At 46.4% G+C, this 22,813-nt stretch overlaps 1 protein-coding gene across 4 annotated transcripts in view; it reads right to left on the bottom strand.

The window, feature by feature from the left end:
* LOC122935744 (dihydroxyacetone phosphate acyltransferase-like) overlaps positions 1-22,813 on the bottom strand; it is a 477,317-nt gene that overhangs the window by 405,340 nt on the left and 49,164 nt on the right. For 3 of the 4 annotated variants that reach the window (XM_044291607.1, XM_044291609.1, XM_044291610.1), the window contains exons 2-4: positions 12,408-12,599; positions 9,076-9,252; positions 8,492-8,621 (exon numbers count right to left, since the gene is read on the bottom strand). In XM_044291607.1, the coding sequence (XP_044147542.1) occupies positions 8,492-8,621; positions 9,076-9,252; positions 12,408-12,599 (499 nt within the window). The remainder of the gene's footprint in view (positions 1-8,491; positions 8,622-9,075; positions 9,253-12,407; positions 12,600-22,813) is intronic. The other variant, XM_044291608.1, reaches the window with a different exon arrangement.

The following is a 22,813-nucleotide window of genomic DNA, read 5'->3' as shown; positions in this document are numbered from 1 at the left end:
CAATTATTATCGGAAGTTCATCAGGGACTTTTCCATGCTAGCCAAGCCTCTCACGGATCTGACCAGGAAGGGCAGTAATTTCCAGGTCTGGCCGCTCGAGGCCATCCGAGCTTTTGAGGCTCTAAAGTCCGCCTTTGTGTCGGCTCCGATTCTGTCGCATCCCAACCCTGGGTTGCCCTTTGTCCTCGAGGTGGACGCGTCTGAGACGGGAGTAGGCGCCCTTCTGTCTCAGCGTAGAACACCAGAGGGTCCTCTGCTTCCCTGTGGGTTTTACTCCCGGAAACTGTCTTCCGCGGAGTGCAACTATCAGATTGGTGACAGGGAGTTATTGGCCATCGTGCAGGCCCTTAAAGAATGGAGGCACTTGCTCGAGGGCTCGGTGGTTCCGGTTCTCATCCTGACGGACCACAAGAATCTGACCTACCTTTCTGAGGCCAAGAGATTGACACCACGTCAGGCCAGATGGGCTCTGTTCTTGTCACGTTTTAATTACGTGGTCTCCTACCTACCCGGTTCCAAGAACATCAGAGCGGATGCCTTATCACGGCAGTACTCCGAGCTGTCCGGGGAGGAGTCGATTCCGACTTCGGTCATACCTCCGAATCAGATCCTGGCCGCCATTCGCACCAGCCTGACCTCTCCCCTGGGTGAGCAGATTTTGGCGGCTCAATCTGGTGCTCCCTCTGGGAGACCCAACGGCAGGTGTTTTGTGCCTGAGGAGTTGCGCACTCGGTTGTTGCGAACCTACCATAACTCCAAGGCCGCGGGGCATCCTGGAAAGAACCAGCTGTCCTGGGCTGTTTCACGTCTGTTCCGGTGGCCTTCTCTACGTTCCGACATCGCCGCATATGTAGCGGCATGCTCCGTTTGTGCCCAGAGTAAGTCCCCTCGGCACCTTCCGTTGGGCCTTTTGCAACCCATAGCCACCGGGGAGCGCCCATGGTCACACCTGGGGACCTCCCTGCATCCCGAGGCCATACGGTCATTCTCATGATTGTGGACCGGTTTTCCAAAATGTGCCACTGTGTTCCTCTCAAGAAGTTACCCTCTGCACAAGAGTTGGCCACGATTTTCGCCAGGGAGGTCTTCCGGTTGCACGGTTTGCCCAAGGAGATTGTGTCGGATCGGGGGAGTCAGTTTGTGTCCAGGTTCTGGCGCGCCTTTTGCTCCCAGTTGGGGATTCATCTCTCTTTCTCCTCGGCCTACCACCCTCAGTCCAATGGGGCCGCAGAACGATCTAATCAGGCCTTGGAGCAATTCCTTCGTTGCTATGTCTCCGATCACCAAGACAATTGGGTTGACCTCCTGCCTTGGGCTGAGTTTGCCAGGAACACGGCGGTGAACTCTTCCTCTGGGACGTCTCCCTTCATGGCCAATTATGGGTTCCAACCTGCCGTGTTACCGGAGGTATTCTCTCCCCAGGATACTCCGGCTGTGGAGGATCACCTTTCCGTCCTACGTGCTTCTTGGGTACAGATCCAGAGGTCCCTTGAGGTCTCTGCGCAGCGCCAGAGACTCCAGGCTGATCGCAGACGAGCGCCCGCTCCTTCCTACCAGGTCGGAGACCGTGTATGGTTGTCCACCCGCAACCTCAACCTTCGAGTGCCCACTCCCAAGCTGGCGCCTCGCTTTGTTGGTCCCTTCCGAGTGCTTTGCAGGGTAAACCCGGTAGCCTATGCCCTTGCGCTTCCTCCTGGCATGCGGATCTCCAACGTGTTTCATGTCTCCCTGTTGAAGCCGTTGGTGTGTAATCGTTTCACTTCCTCGGTTCCTCGGCCCCGTCCGGTCCAAGTGGGCAATCATGAGGAATATGAGGTGAGCAATATCCTGGACTCACGCCTGGTCCGCGGTCGGTTGCAGTTTTTGGTCCATTGGCGTGGTTATGGTCCAGAGGAGCGTTCCTGGGTTCCCTCCGCAGATGTCCATGCTCCTGCTTTGCTCCGAGCCTTCCACGCACGCTTCCCTCAGAAACCGTTCCTTACTCCGCGGAGGAGGGGCCCTTGAGGGGGAGGTACTGTCATGGTCTTACCTTCGTTTGACATGTGCTGGCGGCCATCTTGGTTTCTGGGTTTCTTGTAGCCTCCCACCCTGCGGCTTCTCCTTCCCACTGGGAGGAGCTGGATGCCTAGCTCATATATATAGAAGGTCTGTGGCTTCAGTTCCTTGCTTGGTCCTCCTGTGTTCACATGCTTCTAAGACTGCTGCTGCTTCTGGTTCCTGATCCTGGCCTCGTCTGACTACCCCGTTGGTTCCTGATCCTGGCTTCGTCTGACTACCCCGTTGGTTCCTGATCCTGGCTTCGTCTGACTACCCCGTTGGTTCCTGATCCTGGCTTCGTCTGACCACCCTCCTGGTTCCTGACCTCTGTCTACGCAAGACCCTGCTTCGGTTTAGCCATCCGTTTGGACTTTTGCTACGGCTTGATTTCCAATAAAGCCTTCTTATTTCCACTCATCTCTGTTGTACGTCTGGTTCATGGTTCCATGACAATACGTTTCTGGCTGGAAAATTCTGAACGCGCCTTAGGTGTCAGGAGATTATTTATTGGGATCTCAGCTATTTTTCGGGTATGTGAGTCTAGGATGTGGGATGGGAAGCCCCTTGCCATAAACTTAGATGACATCTCGTAGAGTCTGTGATCCAATATGGATGGGTCGGATACAAACCGTTTAACTCTCATCAGCTGGGATCGGGGTAGGGATCGAATAAGACCTGGGGGATGGAAGCTATTGTACCTCAGTAAGCTGTTTCTATCGGTGGGTTTAGTGTACAAGTCAGTGGTGATGGCTTTGTCCCTTACCTTCAGGCAGACATCCAGAAAAGACACGGGACATCTTTTTATCCTGTGTGTATGGAATGTAGAGGTTTGTATGGACAATCCCCAGGCCTAAGTTGAGAGATGATATTTTGTCTGTAGAAAGTTTTTTTTTGGATAACTTGATGGTCAGATCTTCCGAGTTACAGGGGTCTGTGTTTAGTTCCTGTACGTGGACCTGGTTCGAATCGGGTCCCAGGACTGGGAACGGAAATTTTGTCTTCATCTTCCTGTGTTTCTTCCCCGCCCTCCTTGTCGGCCTCTGCCTCTGTTTCGGCCAGTAGAGATGTCCCGTTTCTTTCGTGCCATCAGACTGCAGGCATACCTGGATATCGAAAAACCAATTTGGATGAACGAACAACCACTACCCACCTCACCGTTCCAAACACAAACCAGAGGATGCAAGCCTCCAAGTACATATATGCCTCCGAAGAAATACGAGATGATCGAAAAATACATATCCGAAGTCCAAGACGAGATGAACAAAACTTGAAAAGGAATCAACCACGAAAAAGGTGAGATTCAACCTATCTAGGGGCCAAAAATGTGCATTAAAAGAACTTGCCCAGGATAGGAACATAATTATCAAACCAGCCGATAAAGGCTCGGGGATAGTTATTATGGACCGTTTAAAATACAAAAACAAGATCCTAGGACAATTGAGAGAACATGGTACCTATCAACCATTGGACCAGGATCCCACCAGGAGGTTCCTAACTGAACTGTTTGAAATTGTGGGACATGCCAATGGGCTCCTGACGAACAAAATGGTTGAGTACCTGGTTCCCCAATATCCTCGGATTCCAGTTATCTACACACTCCCCAAGGTCCACAAAGACAAGGAGAATCCCCCCGGGAGACCGATTGTCTCGGGGTGTGATTCCGTATTTCAGGCGGCAGCCAAATTACTGGATAACCTACTACGACCTTATGCCCTGAGTGGCAGGTCGTATATCCGGGACACTACAGATTTTTTTAAACAAAATCCACATGGTCCAACTTGGGGACAATAATCCATACTTGGTAACCATGGACGTAACGAGCCTATATACCAACATACCCACAGACGCAGGCATTGAATGCGTCAGGACCGCCCTATCCAGAGAGGCAGAATTTTCTCCAGCGGAACAGGAATTCATACTGTCCCTACTAACTTTAGTCCTCAAGCGTAATTATTTTCTTTTTGAGGACCAATTTTACTTACAGATGTCCAGGACAGTGATGGGGTGTAACGTAGCTCCTACTTTCGCCGTCATCTATATGAATTCCTTTGAGGAGAAGGTCGTATACCCCCATGCAATGTTTCAGGATCACGAACATTGCTGGGTTAGATATATTGACGATATCTTCTGTATTTGGCAGGGTACACAGGAAGATCTGCAAACTTTCCATCGGGACATCAACACCAGCGTTTCCAGCATCTCTCTCTCTGAGCTCTAGCCAGTCCGAGATCTCTTTTCTGGATGTCTGCCTGAAGGTAAGGGACAAAGCAATCACCACTGACTTGTACACTAAACCCACCGATAGAAACAGCTTTCTGAGGTACAATAGCTTCCATCCCCCAGGTCTTATTCAATCCCTACCCCGATCCCAGCTGATGAGAGTTAAACGGATTGTATCCGACCCATCCATATTGGATCACAGACTCCACGAGATGTTGTCTAAGTTTATGGCAAGGGGCTTCCCATCCCACATCCTAGACTCACATACCCGAAAAATAGCTGAGATCCCAAGAAATAATCTCCTGACACCTAAGGCGTGTTCAGAATCTTCCAGCCAGAAACGTATCCCATGCGTTACAACATTTTCACACCAAAGCAGGGAGATCAAAAAAATCATCAATAAACACTGGCACATCCTTGCCAGTAATTTCCCCAATGTCTTTAGAGAAGTGCCACTTATGTCCTACAAAAGAGCGAAAAACTTCAGAGATTTACTAGTTATATCTAACATTGGGAGTAACAAGGGCTCCGGAATCCAGACCACCATCAGCAGGTTCCCCTATCAATGGCACTTACCCGTGCCTTTCATGTGCCCAATGCAGCAGCGTCACCAAAGGTCCCACCTTCACTCACCCCACATCAGGGAAGACGTTTAAGATCCAAGGCCACTTCTCGTGCATGTGGCCTCGGCTATGTTGGTCAGACCATTCAAAAAAATCAAAGAATGGATCTGCCAACATAAATTGAACATCCGTACCAAAAAAACTGATGCCCCTCTGGTCGAACACTTTCTGGAACATAAACACGCCATCAGCCAATTACGTTTCCAGGTAATTGACTGGATTCCTCCTCTTAGACAAGGGGGGGACCGCCAGGCGGTGCTTCAGGAGAGAGAGATGTCCTGGATCCGTCGGTTATGTACCCTACAACCGGTCGGGCTAAACAAGGATTATTTTTAGGCCAATTGTATATCAAGTCCTCCATAATGTATTTTATATCTGTTTCATGTGCTTCTCTTAGGCTACTTTCACACTAGCGTTCGGGTTTCCGTTCGTGAGCTCCGTTTGAAGGAGCTCACGAGCGGACCCGAACGCAGCCGTCCAGCCCTGATGCAGTCTGAATGGAGGCGGATCCGCTCAGACTGCATCAGTCTGGCGGCGTTCAGCCTCCGCTCCGCTCGCCTCCGCACGGACAGGCGGACAGCTGAACGCTGCTTGCAGCGTTCGGGTGTCCGCATGGCCGTTCGGAGGCGTGCGGATCCGTGCGGATCCGTCCAGACTTTCAATGTAAGTCAATGGGGACGGATCCGTTTGAAGATGCCACAATGTGGCTCAATCTTCAAGCGGATCCGTCCCCCATTGACTTTACATTGAAAGTCTGGACGGATCCGTCCCAGGCTATTTTCACACTTAGCTGTTCTATGCTAAAAATAATGCAGACGGATCCGTACTGAACGGAGCCTCCGTCTGCATTATTATGGGCGGATCCGTTCAGAACGGATCCGCCCGAACGCTAGTGTGAAAGTAGCCTTACAGGACCAGAACTGTTCAGTAGCGGATGGTGACTTCAGCAAAGCACACTTTACGGTCCCAAGAAACCTCTGCTGAGCATCCAAAGGGTGCAGTCAAGACCACCAGGTCCTCGACCTACCATCTCGTGGTTCAACCGTGTCCCACTATCTCGTGGTACTGTTCTTACCCGTCTTCAGAACACTGTGCTAGCTTCTGGCTTTATGTTCTCGTATGGACGCTTGGGTGATTACCTCGTCCAACCCAACCCAGTCTACTTAGCTCCACGGTCATTCTCTTCCGATGCAACTTGTAACTAAGTAGCCGGGATAAACAATCAAGTGGGTATACCTTTGACAGTCTCTTCTTCCTGTCACCCATTATGCCATGAATTGTATTTAATGGATACACATGTATCTTTGACGCAGACAATCCGATGCCTTGTATTTCAATATTATATGTTTACATATGTATTTATGACTTAGATGTTCTGATGCCTTGTACTCCAATGGATATATATATACCTCTGATTCAGACGGCTAATGATCTGACGCGCAGGCATCATTCTGGGACTCTGCCCAACATGTCACACCTTAACTGGCCGCTTATGATCTTATACTGCATATCTGAATAGAGATATATATACCGGATGCCTCTTGTTCTGTTGCAATTTATAGGGACACTGCTCTGCCCTTGTGCCCCAGTAACACCCCCTAACGTACGCAGGCATTTCTTTGTGGACATTGCCTTATGTCCCAGTACCGCCCCCTTACTAGCGCAGGCTACTGTGTAGGGACATTACCCAGTCAATGTGTCCCAATACCGCCCCCTAATTAGCGCACGGCTGTAGTATCACTCCCGTTCCCTGTAGCTCCATCAGGGATAGTGCGATCATGTGACTAGGTCACATGACACTACAACCACAGTGACACGCACGGCACTTCCGGGTACTAGTCCGAATCACGGAAGTGACGCACCGGCATACTTACACATGTCGGAATGCGCTCTGAATTCCAGGCCTTGCTTCGGCGACTGGGCCCGCCCACCACCTGCACCACATGACTCCCACCCACCTACCACAGTACACCAGGGAATACTTAAAGATGGCGCACCCCACATGCAAACAAGCGCCGGCTGTATACCTAGTGTGGTCCTCAGAGTGGTGAGTCATTTACCGATGCCTTAATGCCTGAATATTTTGCAGTGTAACTTGTTATCCTGTACTTGTCCTCGATATCCCAGAAGCCTCCTCTGCCTCGTGATATTCCATCCTTAGAAGGTTTATTATGCACTCCTAGGAGTTCTTTCCCCTCTTATCTCTACTATGCACTGTTTCATGTTGTCTCAGTCCTATTTGAATGGTGTGACGCTTGGGACTAACCGGTGGCAGCCCCTCTGCCGCAGGTGCGCCCCGACTGCCCCGCCATCCAAATCTAGCCTTTATATGTAGCTATATGGCTTGCTGCCATAACAGGAAAAAAAAAATATTCTATGCCACAATAGATGTCTCAACGGATGTACTGTTGTGCTCTGGGGCAATTGTTTTTTCCGTTGGCCACAGTGCACACCACGTACAGTATCAGCACTCTTGTATCTAGCACATTTGCACCCAGTGCTACTGTATAGAACGGAGCGCCTTGGAATATGTATGGCATATGTGATTTTAACATTACCATATAAAACGTCCAGAGAGCCCCCTCTCTCTTTTTCATGTTATATTTTTAGCTGTATAATCATGTATTTGTGCATCTATTTATATCATCATGTATTTTTGATTTCTATGATCACCATATGAATTTTTTGTGCATCTATTTATATTATCATGTATTTTTGATTTCTATGATCACCATATGAATTTTTTCTTTCTGTACATTATGTCTTGTCAGCCTGATGAAGGGCGATTATTATGCCTGAAACGTTGCAACTGATAAACCACCTATTCCGGCTGAAATCACATGAAATAAAATCATTTAATTATCACCAACAAAGGAGTGCTGTCTAAATATTTGTGATAAATAAATATTTGTGACAATGACCTATCCTTTGGTCATGACATTCATTGGTCATAAGGCCTAGGCACAGCTCATCCCCATAGAAGGCCACCTGCAGGCATCCATAAGAACTACAGGTGTGATATGCTGGTTCTCTTCGATTGCCACATGGGAGAGCTGTTCCTGACATAAAAGCGCACACTTTCTAGTTTTTCTGCATTTAGATTCCGTGGTCACATTTGACAACAACATCTAAAGGGTTAAATGTCCGTGTTTTTCATTATCGCCGGTTGCAGACATTTCAAACCCCTCCATTTGCCATACATGTACAGTGCTGGGACAGAAGGGTTTAATATGAATAATTCATGTTTACATGCTGGTCCGTTGATCTGCATGCCGGGCCTGCGCTCAGTTTAATATAAATAATTAATGCTTATATGCAGTTCCGCTGACCAGTACGCCTGGTTAGATTAATTACATTTTCTTTTACATTATAAATGGCTATGTGCATATACCTAGGAATAGATGGCACCAAGATGAGACAAGGCTGTGATGCTCAGAACAGCTATTACACAACAGCATTCCAATATCAAGTATATTTTTAATACTCTGGTATTCCACCTAACCCCATATATTAATGGTTTTCAAAATCAGAAGAATTGAAGGATTCTCATTTACACGCAGGCAGCAAAAGCGACAAAACCCTAGTATGTGAACATATGCAGATGGAGTTACCTTCCCCTGCTGCAATGACTGGAATGGCCAAGTCATAAATGAACATAATGTACGATATTAACAAGAAGTCAACATAACTCCGATGACTTGGCATTAGCACAACGGGATGCTCTTGAATAGCTTTTCCCAACTGCAAAACACAACATACAAATAAATTAAATTCATCAATAGATTACCCTCAACAAGGGGTTGTTCCAAGATTAACACCTAAATCACCTACGTATTCGCAAGCGGTGTGAGCTCTGGGCCAATATGATCATATGATGTGTCCCCCTTATGAATGGAGTGTCTATGAAGTAGGTTTCAGTTTCAGAATTTAATCAAGCAGCGGCTCCCATGCTCAAAAGTTCATTCATTTATACACGGGGACATTGGACCCTCATTCTAATTGAGACAGCCCCTGTACACATGCACTATCCATATCTATATGAAAGTAAAACTTTCCAGTTTTTCAAATTTCAATGTAAGCCAGCTAATATTGAACCGTTTTGGAATACATTATAATAAAACACATCATGATTACAAGAGATTTAAAATTCTTTAAGCAATCTTTATTATGAATGTTAATTGGTGACATCACTTACCCTCTGAACACCTTCCAGGTTGACAAACACTTTTGAGTAAAGCCTTTTGAAGATTTTACTCAAGCTGAGGGCAAAGAGTCTGATAGCTCCCAGTTTCAAGTTATGGCCCATTTCATCAAGGATCCGAGATGCTTGTTTTTGAATGACACTAAATGGTTCACCAGATTCCACACTAATCTGTTGACCGCAGCATCCAGGATATAAAAAGAGAAAGGAAGTTGACTTTAGGAGTATATATGCAGCAATATTCACACAGTTGTGGCCAGGGGGCATTATTTCCCTACTGTGCTCATTGGTAAATACCAAGCCATGAAAACTGCATATAAAAAAACACAAGCATGTGATCACCACTCCATTCACTTCTATCGGACTGCTGGAAATAGCACCGAGCCAGTACTTGTGCGGCGGGCGGGAGGCAGCAAGGGGCCGCCAACAGCTCGGGTTCTCTTTAAGATGTTAAGAGAGTGCTTAAAAGTTTGTTGTGATGCCAGTTGCGTTTCAGCAACGAGGGACTGGGTCCCCCTAAGTAGATAGCACTGGTGGTACCCAGGTGTAGGAATGCCAAAGTGGTGTAAGGGTTGTCTATAGTGTCCCTTTAGGTGTTATGGCTGTGCACTTGTCACAGTGCTCCTACCTGGATATCCTGGAACCCCAGGCGTGGTGGTCCATTGCCCGCTGCAGAGCAAGGGATAGATGTTGAAGGGGATGAAGAAATGAATTGAGTCCACACTTTGTATTAACGTTAAAAACAGCTTTACTTGAATGAACTTGCATCAGAGGAACAATCTTCCAAACTTTATCTTGGTCACCAGCTTTGGCATAGGTTTTGGCAGGCAAACACATTTGGCTCTGCTACATCTGTCACTCTTCCTTTTGTCCTGCTGTGCTATCAGATTAAATAGAAACTTTTCCTTTTTGCTGTACTTGCCTTTCTGTAGTCCGACTCTCCCTTTATCTTGAGCTGTATTTTTATCTTTCTCTTTGTCACTGTATCTTTATTCCTGCCTTTATTCAGGGAATCTTTACTCTCGACACTGGAGGCATTCAGCTTAGGCCTCAGTGCCCAGCAGAGCAGACAGTGCTCCGCTGGCTGGAACACAGTTTTCCCCTTGCAGGGGGTACTCTCAACTTTGGCCAGCTCATCCAGAAAGGACGAGGGCCTGCTCATTCCCCTCACAGGGGGTAAGCTACTCTGCCCTCACTAACTAGAACTCCTCTTTCTCTAGAGAGGGCTAGAATGGATAGAAAGGTTCCACTCTAGACAAACTATCTCTGCCAATACTGCCGACATCTGCTGGTAAACCAGGCACATTACATGTTAAACATAACATTACAGGGAACAGAATATGCACATTATACAGGACCTGGAATAAATACACATGATGTCACAAGTTTAACCATAGGAGGTAGTAGGGGCCACACAGAGGTGGTAATACCACTCTGGAGTATTACACTTGACAGTCCATAGAGGTGAATGGAGCAGGGCTCATGCCTGCGCACCACCAATTCATTCTCATAGGGGTCTCTGTGACCTCTGTTTCCATTATTGCTAAGAGGGTCATTACGTTTTCTCAGCAGTCTGGCACGCAGCGATTTTACACTTATCCACTATCCTGTGGATAGGGCATAAGTGTTAAGATCATGGGATGCATAGATGTTCTACAGTTTTAAAAGTCAAAAGGAACATAAAATATTGGTCATTAACAAAAGTGTTATGTATACCAATTTTCTAGCATAGAAAAATTGCAAGTATTTGCAGAAATTGCATTTTGAGCAATAAATAAATAAATGAATAAAAAAGTTATGTTTTGCTTCTCTTTGGCTTTTGACACGTTTCTTTAAATGAGGGAGGATCTTAGTAGAGGGGGCAAGCCCATCACAGCCTGTCAAATTTACTAGAATTTATACTAGAAACTGGAGTAAATTATAACTGAAACCGACACCACTTCTAAGGTTAGTTTTAGTTATCAGTTCTGGCAGGCAGTTACAGCAGACGACAGCCTGCCAGAACTCTTTGGATCCGACATTACCACATGTTAACGCAATGCCTGCCGGCCCCATCCATCAACTATAATGGGGTCGGACAAACTGTTCTCTGCTGAAACAGCCTGCCGGAACTCATAACTTTTGTTTGAAAGAAGTCTTAGCTGGGTTTCTGGGGTACAAGCGGGAATGTTTTATCAGAAAATTACCTATTGTTTAAATCACATGTTCATGTTTGTACAGTATATAATCCTGCAATTGTCACACTGGCCACTAGACCTAAAATATGTTTATTTAAAGGGTTTTCCAACATCTTAAAACTGATGATCTATCCTCCGAACAGCTGTTTGAGAAGACACCGATGTTCCTGTGAGCGTTGCGGCTTTCTCCATGCTCATCACGCCCAGCACCATACATTGTATAGCAGTTATGCTTGATATCGTACTCAGCCCCATTCCTTTCCTATGGGGTTGAGCTGCGCCTAGGGCACGTGACTGATGTACATATCGTCGTCACTGGCCTAGGAAAAGCTGAGAGAAGGTCTAAGAGCTACTGAAAGCGCAACTGCCTCCTCAAACTGCTGATCAGCAGGGGTCCCAGGTGTCAGACCCCCACCAATCAGATGCTGATGACCTATTCTGGGCTCTGTTGTTATGTCTGGAAACTTGTTTTTGTCTGGAAAAACGGCTGTGTCATTGCTATTGAGTATCATTGAAGCTCTAATGTAGGTCTACGACAGATAGGAGTGGGAACTTTGCAACTGTTTGTGCTGAGTTTCTCCTCCCCAACCCTCCCACTAGAGGCTTCTAGTTCAGCTAGAAACTGTATATAAGGAGCAGTTAGAGCCTCTACTGTTCTGCAGTTAGGAACCAGTGTTCAGAGGAGGGGGATTCTGCCAGACTATTGAGTGAACAGAAGACGCTGAGATGGGGATACTGTGTTACAGACCCTGGATCCCCAGCCTTTGAGTAGGGTACCAGCGTTCTGGTACAGGGGACAGCTACTGTAGCTCAGGCCCTTCCTCAGCAACAAACCCTTCTTCTGCCAGGGAGGAGACGGGAGAAGCCAGCCCTATGTCTTGCATTTAATGTTTTGCACCTGAATTCCTCCAGTTAAAAAAAGCACACTAGATTACTGCAGACCCTGTCGCTATGGACTTATTTCCCATTGGGGTGCACCACATCTTACCATCCCTTCTGGAGAGCAGCAACATGTGGTGATGCATCTACGGTGTCCGGGGAACCCAGTGTATCATTGGGGCCACCCCAAAACCAGCCACTGTGAATATCCTTCACTTTTCATCTTTCTAAAAATAACTGGCTCTATGAAAACAGTTTCAAGCTGCCCACCTTTTTAATGGCTTGCTGTAGATCGTCAGACTCCATGACAATGGTCTTAAGAGCACTTGGGTGGCATGGAGTAAGATTCTGATAGATAACTGGTGTAAAACTCTTCATAGCACATCGCAGATCGCTTGACACTCGTCGCTCTTCCAATATATCTTCAAACACATCTTTTGTGTTCCCTGACATTTCCTTCTGCTGAAAAAATAAAGATCACCATTAATAAAAGAACTTCAATTATAAGCAAAAATCTTCCGGAGGTATCAGACCTGCTCCCTAGTTCGAACCATCACCAGGGTATTTTCTGGGATGCTGCTCCCCCTATTTTTTGTACACAATATGAAAATGTTTAATAAAAATTATCTGACTTAAAAAATATACACTCATTCGGTCCTCTCTCTATATACATTATATACTCGCCTCCATTCCTCCTGTACCGTATGCACATAATATACCGTACAGCGGTGCACCACCAATGAGGCCAGGTGAAGCAATCACCTTAGGCAGCACCAGGTAGGGCCAAGAGGGGGGGCAGCTGAAGGGCCATGAACTGAAGGGAAGGGGTTAGGGAGCGGTTTCATTTTTCGCCTCAGGCAGCAGGAAGGCTAGGTGAATCCTTTATTATATACCCTCCTCCATTCCTCCTCTACACATTATATACCATTCTACAGTCCTCACTCTATATACAATATACCCTCCCCATTCGTCTCTCTATATACACTATATACAGTCCTCCCTCTGTATACATTGCATACACTCCTCCAGTCTTCCCTCTATATACATTATATACCCTCCTCTCCTGTATCTATATACATTATATAATCTCCTCCATTCCTCCTCTGCCATATACACATTACACATTACATTTCCTTCTCCAGTTCTCCATCTATACACATGATATACCCTCATCCAGTCTTCCCTCTATATTCAGTACAGACCAAAAGTTTGGACACACATTCTCATTCAAAGAGTTTTCTTTATTTTCATGACTATGAAAATTGTAGATTCACACTAAAGGCATCAAAACTATGAATTAACACATGTGGAATTATACACATAACAAAAAAGGGTGAAACAACAGAAAATATGTAATATTCTAGGATCTTCAAAGTAGCCACTTTTTGCTTTGATTACTGCTTTGCACACTCTTGGCATTCTCTTGATGAGCTTCAAGAGGTAGTCACCTGAAATGGTTTTCACTTCACAGGTGTGCCCTGTCAGGTTTAATAAATGGGATTTCTTGCCTTATAAATGGGATTGGGACCTGTCACCATCAGACATCTGAGAAGCTCTGACAGACATCCTTCAGAACCTCCTCCTTGAGGTTCCTTTTGTTTTGCTTTCATTTTCTTATCTCGTTAGCCTCTCTCAGCTGTCATGTAGTTGCACTGATCGCATCCCTTTAAATCCCTTCCCATACTGCATCACTTTGCAGTTTATATTACTTCCTGGAGTGTGTGCATGCTGATGCTACTACTGAGTCTTCTACAGATAAGTTTTGTTCATTCATTTGTGTTTTCCTATTTGCTGGATCCCAGGTGACCCTGACTCCCTCCGTATCAAGTGTAGGGAGCCGGTGGTCGTGTCCCCTCACTATTATAGGGTGTTCAGGTTTTATACAGTCGAGGTAAGAGGATATGCGATCATCTACCATTAAGATTTTCGCATAGGCTGAGCAGTTAGGGAGAGAGCCAGGTCTGTTGCAGGGCTCTCCCTTTTGTTCCTTAGTTTTGGATCTAGTCAGTCGGATCTTCATTTTCTGTCTTCCAGTTTTCTGTACACGTTTCATGACATTATCAACCGCCAAAACAGTCTCAAGCATGGATCTGGTTTCACTTTTGACTGAACACATGCAGGGTCTTTCATTGGAGGTAGCAGATATCCGTAAGACTCTTTCTCAGTTTCAGGTGACCGGTTCAGCTTGCGTTCATGGAGTTTGTTCTGAGCCTAAGATCTCGCTCCCGGATACGTTCTCTGGGGGTAGTGAGAATTTTGTTTGTTTTAGAGAGGCTTGCAAACTCAATTTTCGCCTACTTCCCCATTCCTCTGGTGATGAGGAGCGGAGGGTGGGGATCATCATCTCGCTGCTCAGGGATAACGCTCAGTCCTGGGCCTTTTCGCTGCTGGAGGGGGCACGGCCCCTCCGTTCAGTGGAGGAATTTTTTTTAGCCCTGGGTCAGATATATGATGATCCAGATCGTATTGCTCTGGCTGAGTCTAGACAACGTCTTTTATGCCAGGGTAAACAGTCCGCAGAGATATACTGTTCAGAATTTCGGAGATGGGCAGCTGATACTGGTTGGAATGATGCTGCACTCCGAAGTCAATTTTGCCATGGTCTTTCAGAGGGATTAAAAGATGCATTTGCCTTTCATGAGAGACCTACCTCCTTGGACTCTGCCATGTCTCGGGCCGTTCATATTGACAGGCGTCTTAGAGAGAGAGGAGAGATCACTCCTTCCTGTCATACTCAGTCCAAGGACAGTGCGGCGGTCTCATTCAGTGCACAGGGGTCTCAGTCGCTCTTAATCCCATCTGAGCAGGAGCCCATGCAGCTGGGTTTGATTGCCTCTGACAATAGAAGATTCAGCCCTCATAGGAGGGTTTGTTTCTGTTGTGGGGGTATAAATCATTTGGCAAATGTTTGTCCCTCTAGGAGATTCAGGCAGTTTTTTGAAAGAAAAAAATCCTCTAAAAATGTTTCATCTGTTACTATTGGCAAGGATGATGCGGAAATTGAAGGTTTTCCGTTTGCTTGTAGTTCCCGTTTTGTCCTACCTGCCAGGGTGGCGCTAGAGAGCAAGAACATTTTTTTGTGAGATTTTTGTAGATAGTGGAGCAGCTGTCAATCTCATTGATAATCAATTTGCTATAACTCATGGTTTCCAGGTATGCACTTTGGGAAAGGATATACCTGTTTTTGCTATTGATTCCGTTCCACTTTCTCAGAAATCGTTAAAGGGCATAGTTCACAATATCCGTTTGATTGTGAGTGATACTCATGTTGAGGATGTGTCATGTTTTGTCCTAAGCGGGTTGCCTACTCCTCTAGTGTTGGGGCTACCCTGGCTCACTAAACATAACCCCACCATTGATTGGCAAGCGAGGCAAATAAATGGTTGGAGTGACTTTTGCAGAGAGAATTGACATCTGTTTCTGAGGTTTCTACTAAGACTGTACCATCTTTTCTCTCTGAATTTTCGGATGTCTTCTCTGAGAGTGGTGTTCAGGACTTGAGAGTGGTGTACGATTGCCCTATTAATCTTACCCCAGGCGACAAGCTGCCTAAATCTCATTTATACAATCTCTCCCAACCTGAAAGGGTCGCTATGCGTGCTTATATCTCTGAGAGTCTGAGAAAGGGACACATACGACCCTCGAAGTCACCTGTTGCCTCTGTTTTTTCTTTGTTAAGAATAAAGATGGTTCTTTAAGACCATTTCTGGATTTCAGGGAGCTGAACAGTATCACAATTCGTGACCCTTATCTGCTTCCTCTGATCCCGGACCTGTTTAATCAGATTGTTGGGGCTAAAGTTTTTTCCAAGTTGGATCTAAGAGGGGCATACAACCTGGTCAGGGTCAGAGAGGGAGACGAATGGAAGACGGCCTTCAATACCCCTGAGGGCCATTTTGAGAATTTGGTTATGCCTTATGGTTTGATGAATGCTCCAGCCGTCTTTCAGCATTTTGTGAACAGCATTTTTTATCATTTAATGGGGAAATTTATACTAGTGTATCTAGATGACATTTTTTTCTCCTGATTTCAAAACTTATAAGGAACACTTACGTCAGGTCTTGCTCATCCTGCGGGAGAATAAATTGTACGCTAAACTGGAAAAATGTATGTTTGCTGTTCCAGAAATTCAATTTCTGGGGTTTCTTCTCTCCGCTTCTGGTTTTCGCATGGACCCCGAGAAGGTCCGCTCTGTACTTGAGTGGGAGCTTCATGAGAATCAGAAGGCGCTGATGCGTTTTTTGGGTTTTGCCAATTATTACAGGAAGTTTATTTTGAATTATTGCTCTGTTGTTAAACCACTCACTGATATGACTAGAAAGGGGGTAGATTTTTCCTCCTGGTCGGTAGAGGCGCGTAAGGCCTTTTCTAATATCAAGGAGAGTTTTGCTTCCGCTCCCATCTTGGTAGAACCTGATATTTCTCTACCCTTCATAGTTGAGGTTGATGCTTCTGAGGTGGGTGTGGGTGCGGTCTTGTCTCAGGGTCCCTCTCCTGCCAAATGGCGACCGTGTGCCTTTTTCTCGAAGAAACTCTCCTCCGCAGAGAGAAATTACAATGTGGGGGATAGGGAGTTGTTGGCCATCAAGTTGGCTTTTGAGGAATGGCGCCATTGGCTAGAGGGAGCCAGACACCCTATTACCGTGTTTACTGACCATAAGAATCTGGCCTACTGGGAGTCAGCCAAGCATCTGAACCCGAGACAGGCCAGATGGTCTTTGTTCTTTTCAAGGTTTAATTTTGTTGTCACGTTCCGCCCTGGGGTTAAGAATGTGAAGGCAGATGCCCTGTCATGTTGTTTTCCGAGAGGTGGAAATTTTGAAGACCCGGGTACCATTTTGGCTGAAGGTGTGGTGGTCTCTGCTCTTTATCCTGAATTTGAGGCAGAGGTTCAGGTAGACCAGTCAGAGGCTCCTGATCTTTGTCCTCCTGGGAGGTTGTTTGTGCCTCTCGCTTTAAGACACAAGATTTTTAAGGAACACCACGATACTGTCCTTGCTGGGCACCCGGGGGCAAGAGCCACAGTGGATCTCATCGCTCTGAGATTCTGGTGGCGGGCGCTTCGTAAGTCGGTTGAGGGTTTTGTGGCAGCCTGTGAGACCTGCGCTCGTGCCAAAGTCCCTCATTCACGGCCATCAGGTCCTCTCCTTCCGTTACCCATTCCTTCCCGTCCTTGGACACATCTGTCATGGACTTCATTACGGACCTGCCTCGTTCCTCGGGGAAGACTGTGATTCTGGTGGTGGTGGACCGTTTTAGCAAAATGGTGCATTTCATTCCTTTTCCTGGCTTGCCCAATGCTAAGACGCTGGCGCAGGCATTTATTGATCACATTGTCAAATTGCATGGTATTCCTTCAGACATAGTCTCTGATAGGGGCGCAAGTTTGTTTCCAGATTCTGGAAGGCTTTCTGTTCTCACTTGGGGGTTCGGTTGTCATTCTCTTCTGCTTTCCACCCGCAGTCGAATGGTCAGACAGAGCGCGTCAATCAGAATCTGGAGACATATCTGCGCTGTTTTGTGGCGGAGAATCAGGAGGATTGGTGTTCTTTTTTGTCCCTTTGCTGAGTTTGCTTTAAATAACCGTCGTCAGGAGTCCTCTGATAAGTCACCTTTTTTGGTGCATATGGGTTTCATCCGCAGTTTGGGACATTCTCTGGAGAGGGGTCTTCTGGTTTACCTGATGAGGACAGATTCTCCTCGTCTTTGTCATCTATTTGGCAAAAGATTCAGGATAATCTAAAGAGCATGAGTGAGAGATATAAGCGTGTGGCGGATAAGAGAGACGCGTGCCTGGTCCGGACATGAATGTTGGTGATCTGGTGTGGTTGTCTATTTAATATCAAATTGAAGGTTCCCTCCTGGAAGTTGGGTCCTAAGTTTATTGGGCCTTACAAAATCTTGTCCGTCATCAATCCTGTGTCCTACCGTCTTGATCTTCCTCAGACTTGGAAGATCCATAATGTTTTTCATAAGTCCTTATTAAAACCTTATGTCCAACCCATTGTACCCTAGTCTTTGCCTCCTCCTCCGATTGTGGTTGATGGTAATCTTGAATTTCAGGTCTCTAGGATTGTGGATTCTCGTGTTGTCCGCGGTTCTCTCCGGTACCTCGTTCATTGGGAGGGTTATGGTCCTGAGGAGAGGATGTGGGTACCAGTGACGGACATTAAGGCCACTCGTCTCATCAGGGCTTTCCATAGGTCCGATCCTGAGAAGGTGGGCTCCGAGTGTCCGGAGTCCACTCGTAGAAGGAGGGGTACTGTCACCACCAGACATCTGAGAAGCTCTGACAGACGTCCTTCAGAACCTCCTCCTTGAGGTTCCTTTTGTTTTGCTTGTTGTTTGCAGGTCTGTTGCAGGGCTCTCCCTTTTGTTCCTTAGTTTTGGATCCAGTCAGTAGGATCTTCATTTTGTGTCTTCCAGTTTTCTGTACACCTTCCGTGACAGGACCATCAGTTGCGTTGTGGAGAAGTCAGGTGGATACAAAGCTGATAGTCCTACTGAATAGACTGTTAGCTGCTTTTTTCTTGCCATAATACAAATTCTAAGTAAAGAAAAACGAGTGGCCATCATTACTTTAAGAAATGAAGGTCAGTCAGTCCGAAAAATTGGGAAAACTTTGAAAGTGTCCTCAAGTGAAGTCACAAAAACTATCAAGCGCTACAAAGAAACTGGCTCACATGCGGACCGCCCTAGGAAAGGAAGGCCAAGAGTCACCTCTGCTGCGGAGGATAACTTCATCCGAGTCACCAGCCTCAGAAATCGCAGGTTAACAGCAGCTCAGATTAAAGCCCAGGTCACTGCCACACGGAGTTCTAGCAGCAGACACATCTCTAGAACAACTGTTAAGAGGAGACTGTGTGAATCAGGCCTTCATGGTAGAATATCTGCTAGGAAACCACTGCTAAGGACAGGCAACAAGCAGAAGAGACTTGTTTGGGCTAAAGAACCCAAGGAATGGACATTAGACCAGTGGAAATCTGTGCTTTGGTCTGATGAGTCCAAATTTGAGATCTTTGGTTCCAACCACTGTGTCTTTGTGCGACGCAGAAAAGGTGAACGGATGGATCTACATGCCTGGTTCCCACCGTGAAGCATGGAGGAGGACATGTGATGGTGTGGGGGTGCTTTGCTGGTGACACTGTTGAAATTGAAGGCATACTGAACCAGCATGGCTACCACAGCATCTTGCAGCGGCATGCTATTCCATCCGGTTTGCGTTTAGTTGGACCATCGTTTATTTTTCAACAGAACAATGACCCCAGACACACCTCCAGGCTGTGTAAGGGCTATTTGACCATGAAGGAGAGTGATGGGTGCTGTGCCAGATGACCTGGCCTCCACAGTCACCGGACCTGAACCCAATTGAGATGGTTTGGGGTGAGCTGGACCGCAGAGTGAAGGCAAAAGGGCCAACAAGTGCTAAGCATCTCTGGGAACTCCTTCAAGACTGTTGGAAGACCATTTCAGGTGACTACCTCTTGAAGCTCATCAAGAGAATGCCAAGAGTGTACAAAACAGTAATCAAAGCAAAAGGTGGCTACTTTGAAGAACCTAGAATATGACATATTTTCTGTTGTTTCACACTTTTTTGTTATGTATATAATTCCACATGTGTTAATTCATAGTTTTGATGCCTTCAGTGTGAATCTACAATTTTCATAGTCATGAAAATAAAGAAAACTCTTTGAATGAGAAGGTGTGTCCACTTTTGGTCTGTACTGATATATATATATATATATATATATATATATATATATATATATATATATATAAAATATATATATATATACCCACTGCACTGTTGCAGTTATTTCTGTTGAAAGTGTATAGGGCAGTATTTCAGTAACACAAGAGAAATAGATACCCACTGCACTGTTGCAGTTATTTCTGGTGAAAGCGTATAGTGGTCTTATTTCAGTAAAACAAGAAAAAATGTATACCTACTGCACTGTTGCAGTAATTACTGGTGAAAGCATATAAGGGCGTATTTCAGTAATACAAAAAAAATATATAACCACTGCACTGTTGCAGTTATTTCTGTTGAAAGCATATAGGGCTCATGTACACAAACGTTTTTTGTGTTTCATATAGGGGGCCGTATTTTGATTCCGTATACGGTCTGTCAAGTACTAATGAAGCACTTTCATTTTGGAAGCGCTTTATTAGTGCAAGAGGACCGAGCGCAGGAGTTGAGGAGTGGCGACATCCGGAGCAGGAAAGGTGAATGTTTTTTTATTTTATTTCATATGAGGCTGATGGACGCTGCGGAGGGCATATATGAGACTACTGGGGGCATATATGTGGCTACTGGGGGCCTACATGAGGCTACTGGGGGGCATATATGGGGCTACTGGGGGCTGAAGAGAGACTGCTGGGGTCATATATGAGGCTACTGGGGGCATATATAAGGTTACTGGGCGCTGAAGAGAGGCTACTGGGGTCTGATATGAGGCTTAGGGCTCTAATCTGAGGTCTGATTGGGGGTCATTTACATTGAGGTCTAAGCTGAGGTCTGATTGGGGGTCTGATCTGAGGTCTTATTGTGGTCTCATTGGTGGATTGAACTGAGGTGTCATTAAAAAAAAAAAATTCTTATTGTCCCCCTCTAAAACTTATGGGGAGAAAAATACGGTATTTACTCAGGTCACTTCTGCAGTAATTTCATACACACAGTTGACATTTGGTGTTATTTGCGTTCAAACCATTTATTGCCAGTTCAGTACAATAAGAGAAAAATCTACGCAGTTCACTTTTTGGTGTTATTTGCGCTAAAATCATTTATTGCCATATGTAAGAAGCAAAAGCGAAAAATATACGCAGTTAACTTTTCCTTTTATTTACGCTAAAATCATTTATTGGCCTTTTTCAGTCGAATAGGATAAATATACTGTACACGCAGGTCAATTTTGTTTTTAATTCCGCTACAATCATTTAGTGGCCTATTTCAGTCCAAAAAAATAAATATATAGGCAGTTCATGTTTATTTGTGCTAAAAGTGGTTAGCGAGCTATTTCTGTCCAAAAAGAGAAATATATTATGGGCTATTGGGGTTGGGTCAGATAGGGAAGTGCCAGGACATGCACAGAGGAATGGCAGAGGCATAAATGTTTCTGGCGCAGGCAGAGGTTGCAGCAGGAGTCGCAGCGAGAGGCCTGAGCTCCCTGTGTCATCTACTGGTTGTGTCTTGACCAGCAACCCAGCGGTTATTGATTGGTTAACTCGGTCATCCAATTAATCCCAAGTGACATTGGACACCCCCATCTAACAGTTGGTGAGTTTGTCAGACACAAACCTTAGTTAGCTTGTCCTGAGCCCTCGCCTGTCCTCAAACTGCCTCTGTAATTTGCTGTTCCCTCAGAGTGGCATGGGGGGGGGGGGGGGTGTTGCCAGCAATCAGGCTCCTGACCCAGAGAGCATTGAGGAGGACACCAGTGACTTGCAGACACTACTCGATGATGATGAAGACAATTGCACTTGGGAGCCAGTTGAAGGAGAGGCTTCATCATCATTGGGAGAAGAGGGTGACAGCTTGTTCATGAGGCAGCGGCTGAGCCAGCAACGTGGTAGCATGGCTGGGAGTCAGCAGGGTGGCAGCAGTGGAAGGTCGTCAGCCACCCGCTTCGCAGCAGCCTAGCTGCCCGGAAAGGAGTGGTGCATGGGTTCACGCAAGCATCAGCACTAGCAGTTAGTCAGTGTGGAGAGATAAAAATCAGCTACTTAGTGGTGTGGCAGTTTTTTGTCAAGACTCCGGAGGAGGTGAACATGGCCATATGTTGAATCTGTGGGCAGAAGGTGAGGCATGGCCAGGGTGCCAATGTTGGCACCACTGCCCTGTGACAACATATGCAGCAACATCATAAAGTGGCCTGGGACAATCGTGGCTCTGATGTGGTGGTCCACATCATGACATGCACCCCATTGCAGGCAGTCGAGGCTCCACTGGCTCAGCAGAATGACGCTGTCTGTCTGTCCCATAGTCTGCTGGTCCTGAAGCTCCTCCTCCTTCTACTCCTCGTCAGTCATTCCGCCAGCAATCAATCACTGAAACAATTGCCAAGAGATAGCAGTATGTATGCATGCATCCAACGGCACAGAAGCTGAACGTTCTCCTGGCCAAGTTGCTGATGCTGCAGTCCCTCCCTTTTCAAGTGGTGGACTCTGCACATTTCATAGAACTGATGTATTGTGCCAAGCCAAGTTGGAGAGTCCCAAGCCATCATTTCTTTTCACAAAAGGCAGTACCAGCCCTGCACAAATATGTAGAACAGAAAGTGGGCCAGTCGTTGAGCCTGTCTATGTCTGCCAAAGTGCACGGTAGCGCAGACAGGTGGAGCTGTAACTACGGTCAGGGACAACACATGTCCCTTATGACCCACTGGGTGAATGTGGTTCCTGCACAGCCACACCAGCAACTTGGCCAGGTGAAGCCGCTTCCGTCTCCGCGTTATCACACCATTTGTCCTGCGACAATGTCCGCCTCTGCCTCCTCATCCTCCACCATGTCCTCAGACTCCACTGCAGGGACAAGTCACAGTGCCCCTCCAGCATTCCACATGTGCAGGGCATGGCGGTGTCATGCGGTTCTGCGCCTGGGCAAACGTAGTCACACAGGGGAGGAACTGCTCCGTTTCCTTCAGAAAGAAATCGACTGCTGGCTTTCCTAGCGACAA

The sequence above is a fragment of the Bufo gargarizans genome, chromosome 4, assembly GCF_014858855.1.
Source record: "Bufo gargarizans isolate SCDJY-AF-19 chromosome 4, ASM1485885v1, whole genome shotgun sequence".
In the NCBI taxonomy this organism is placed as follows: domain Eukaryota; kingdom Metazoa; phylum Chordata; class Amphibia; order Anura; family Bufonidae; genus Bufo; species Bufo gargarizans.
The sequence above is the reverse complement of the archived record's forward strand: the minus strand, read 5'-3'. Positions and strand labels throughout refer to the sequence as shown.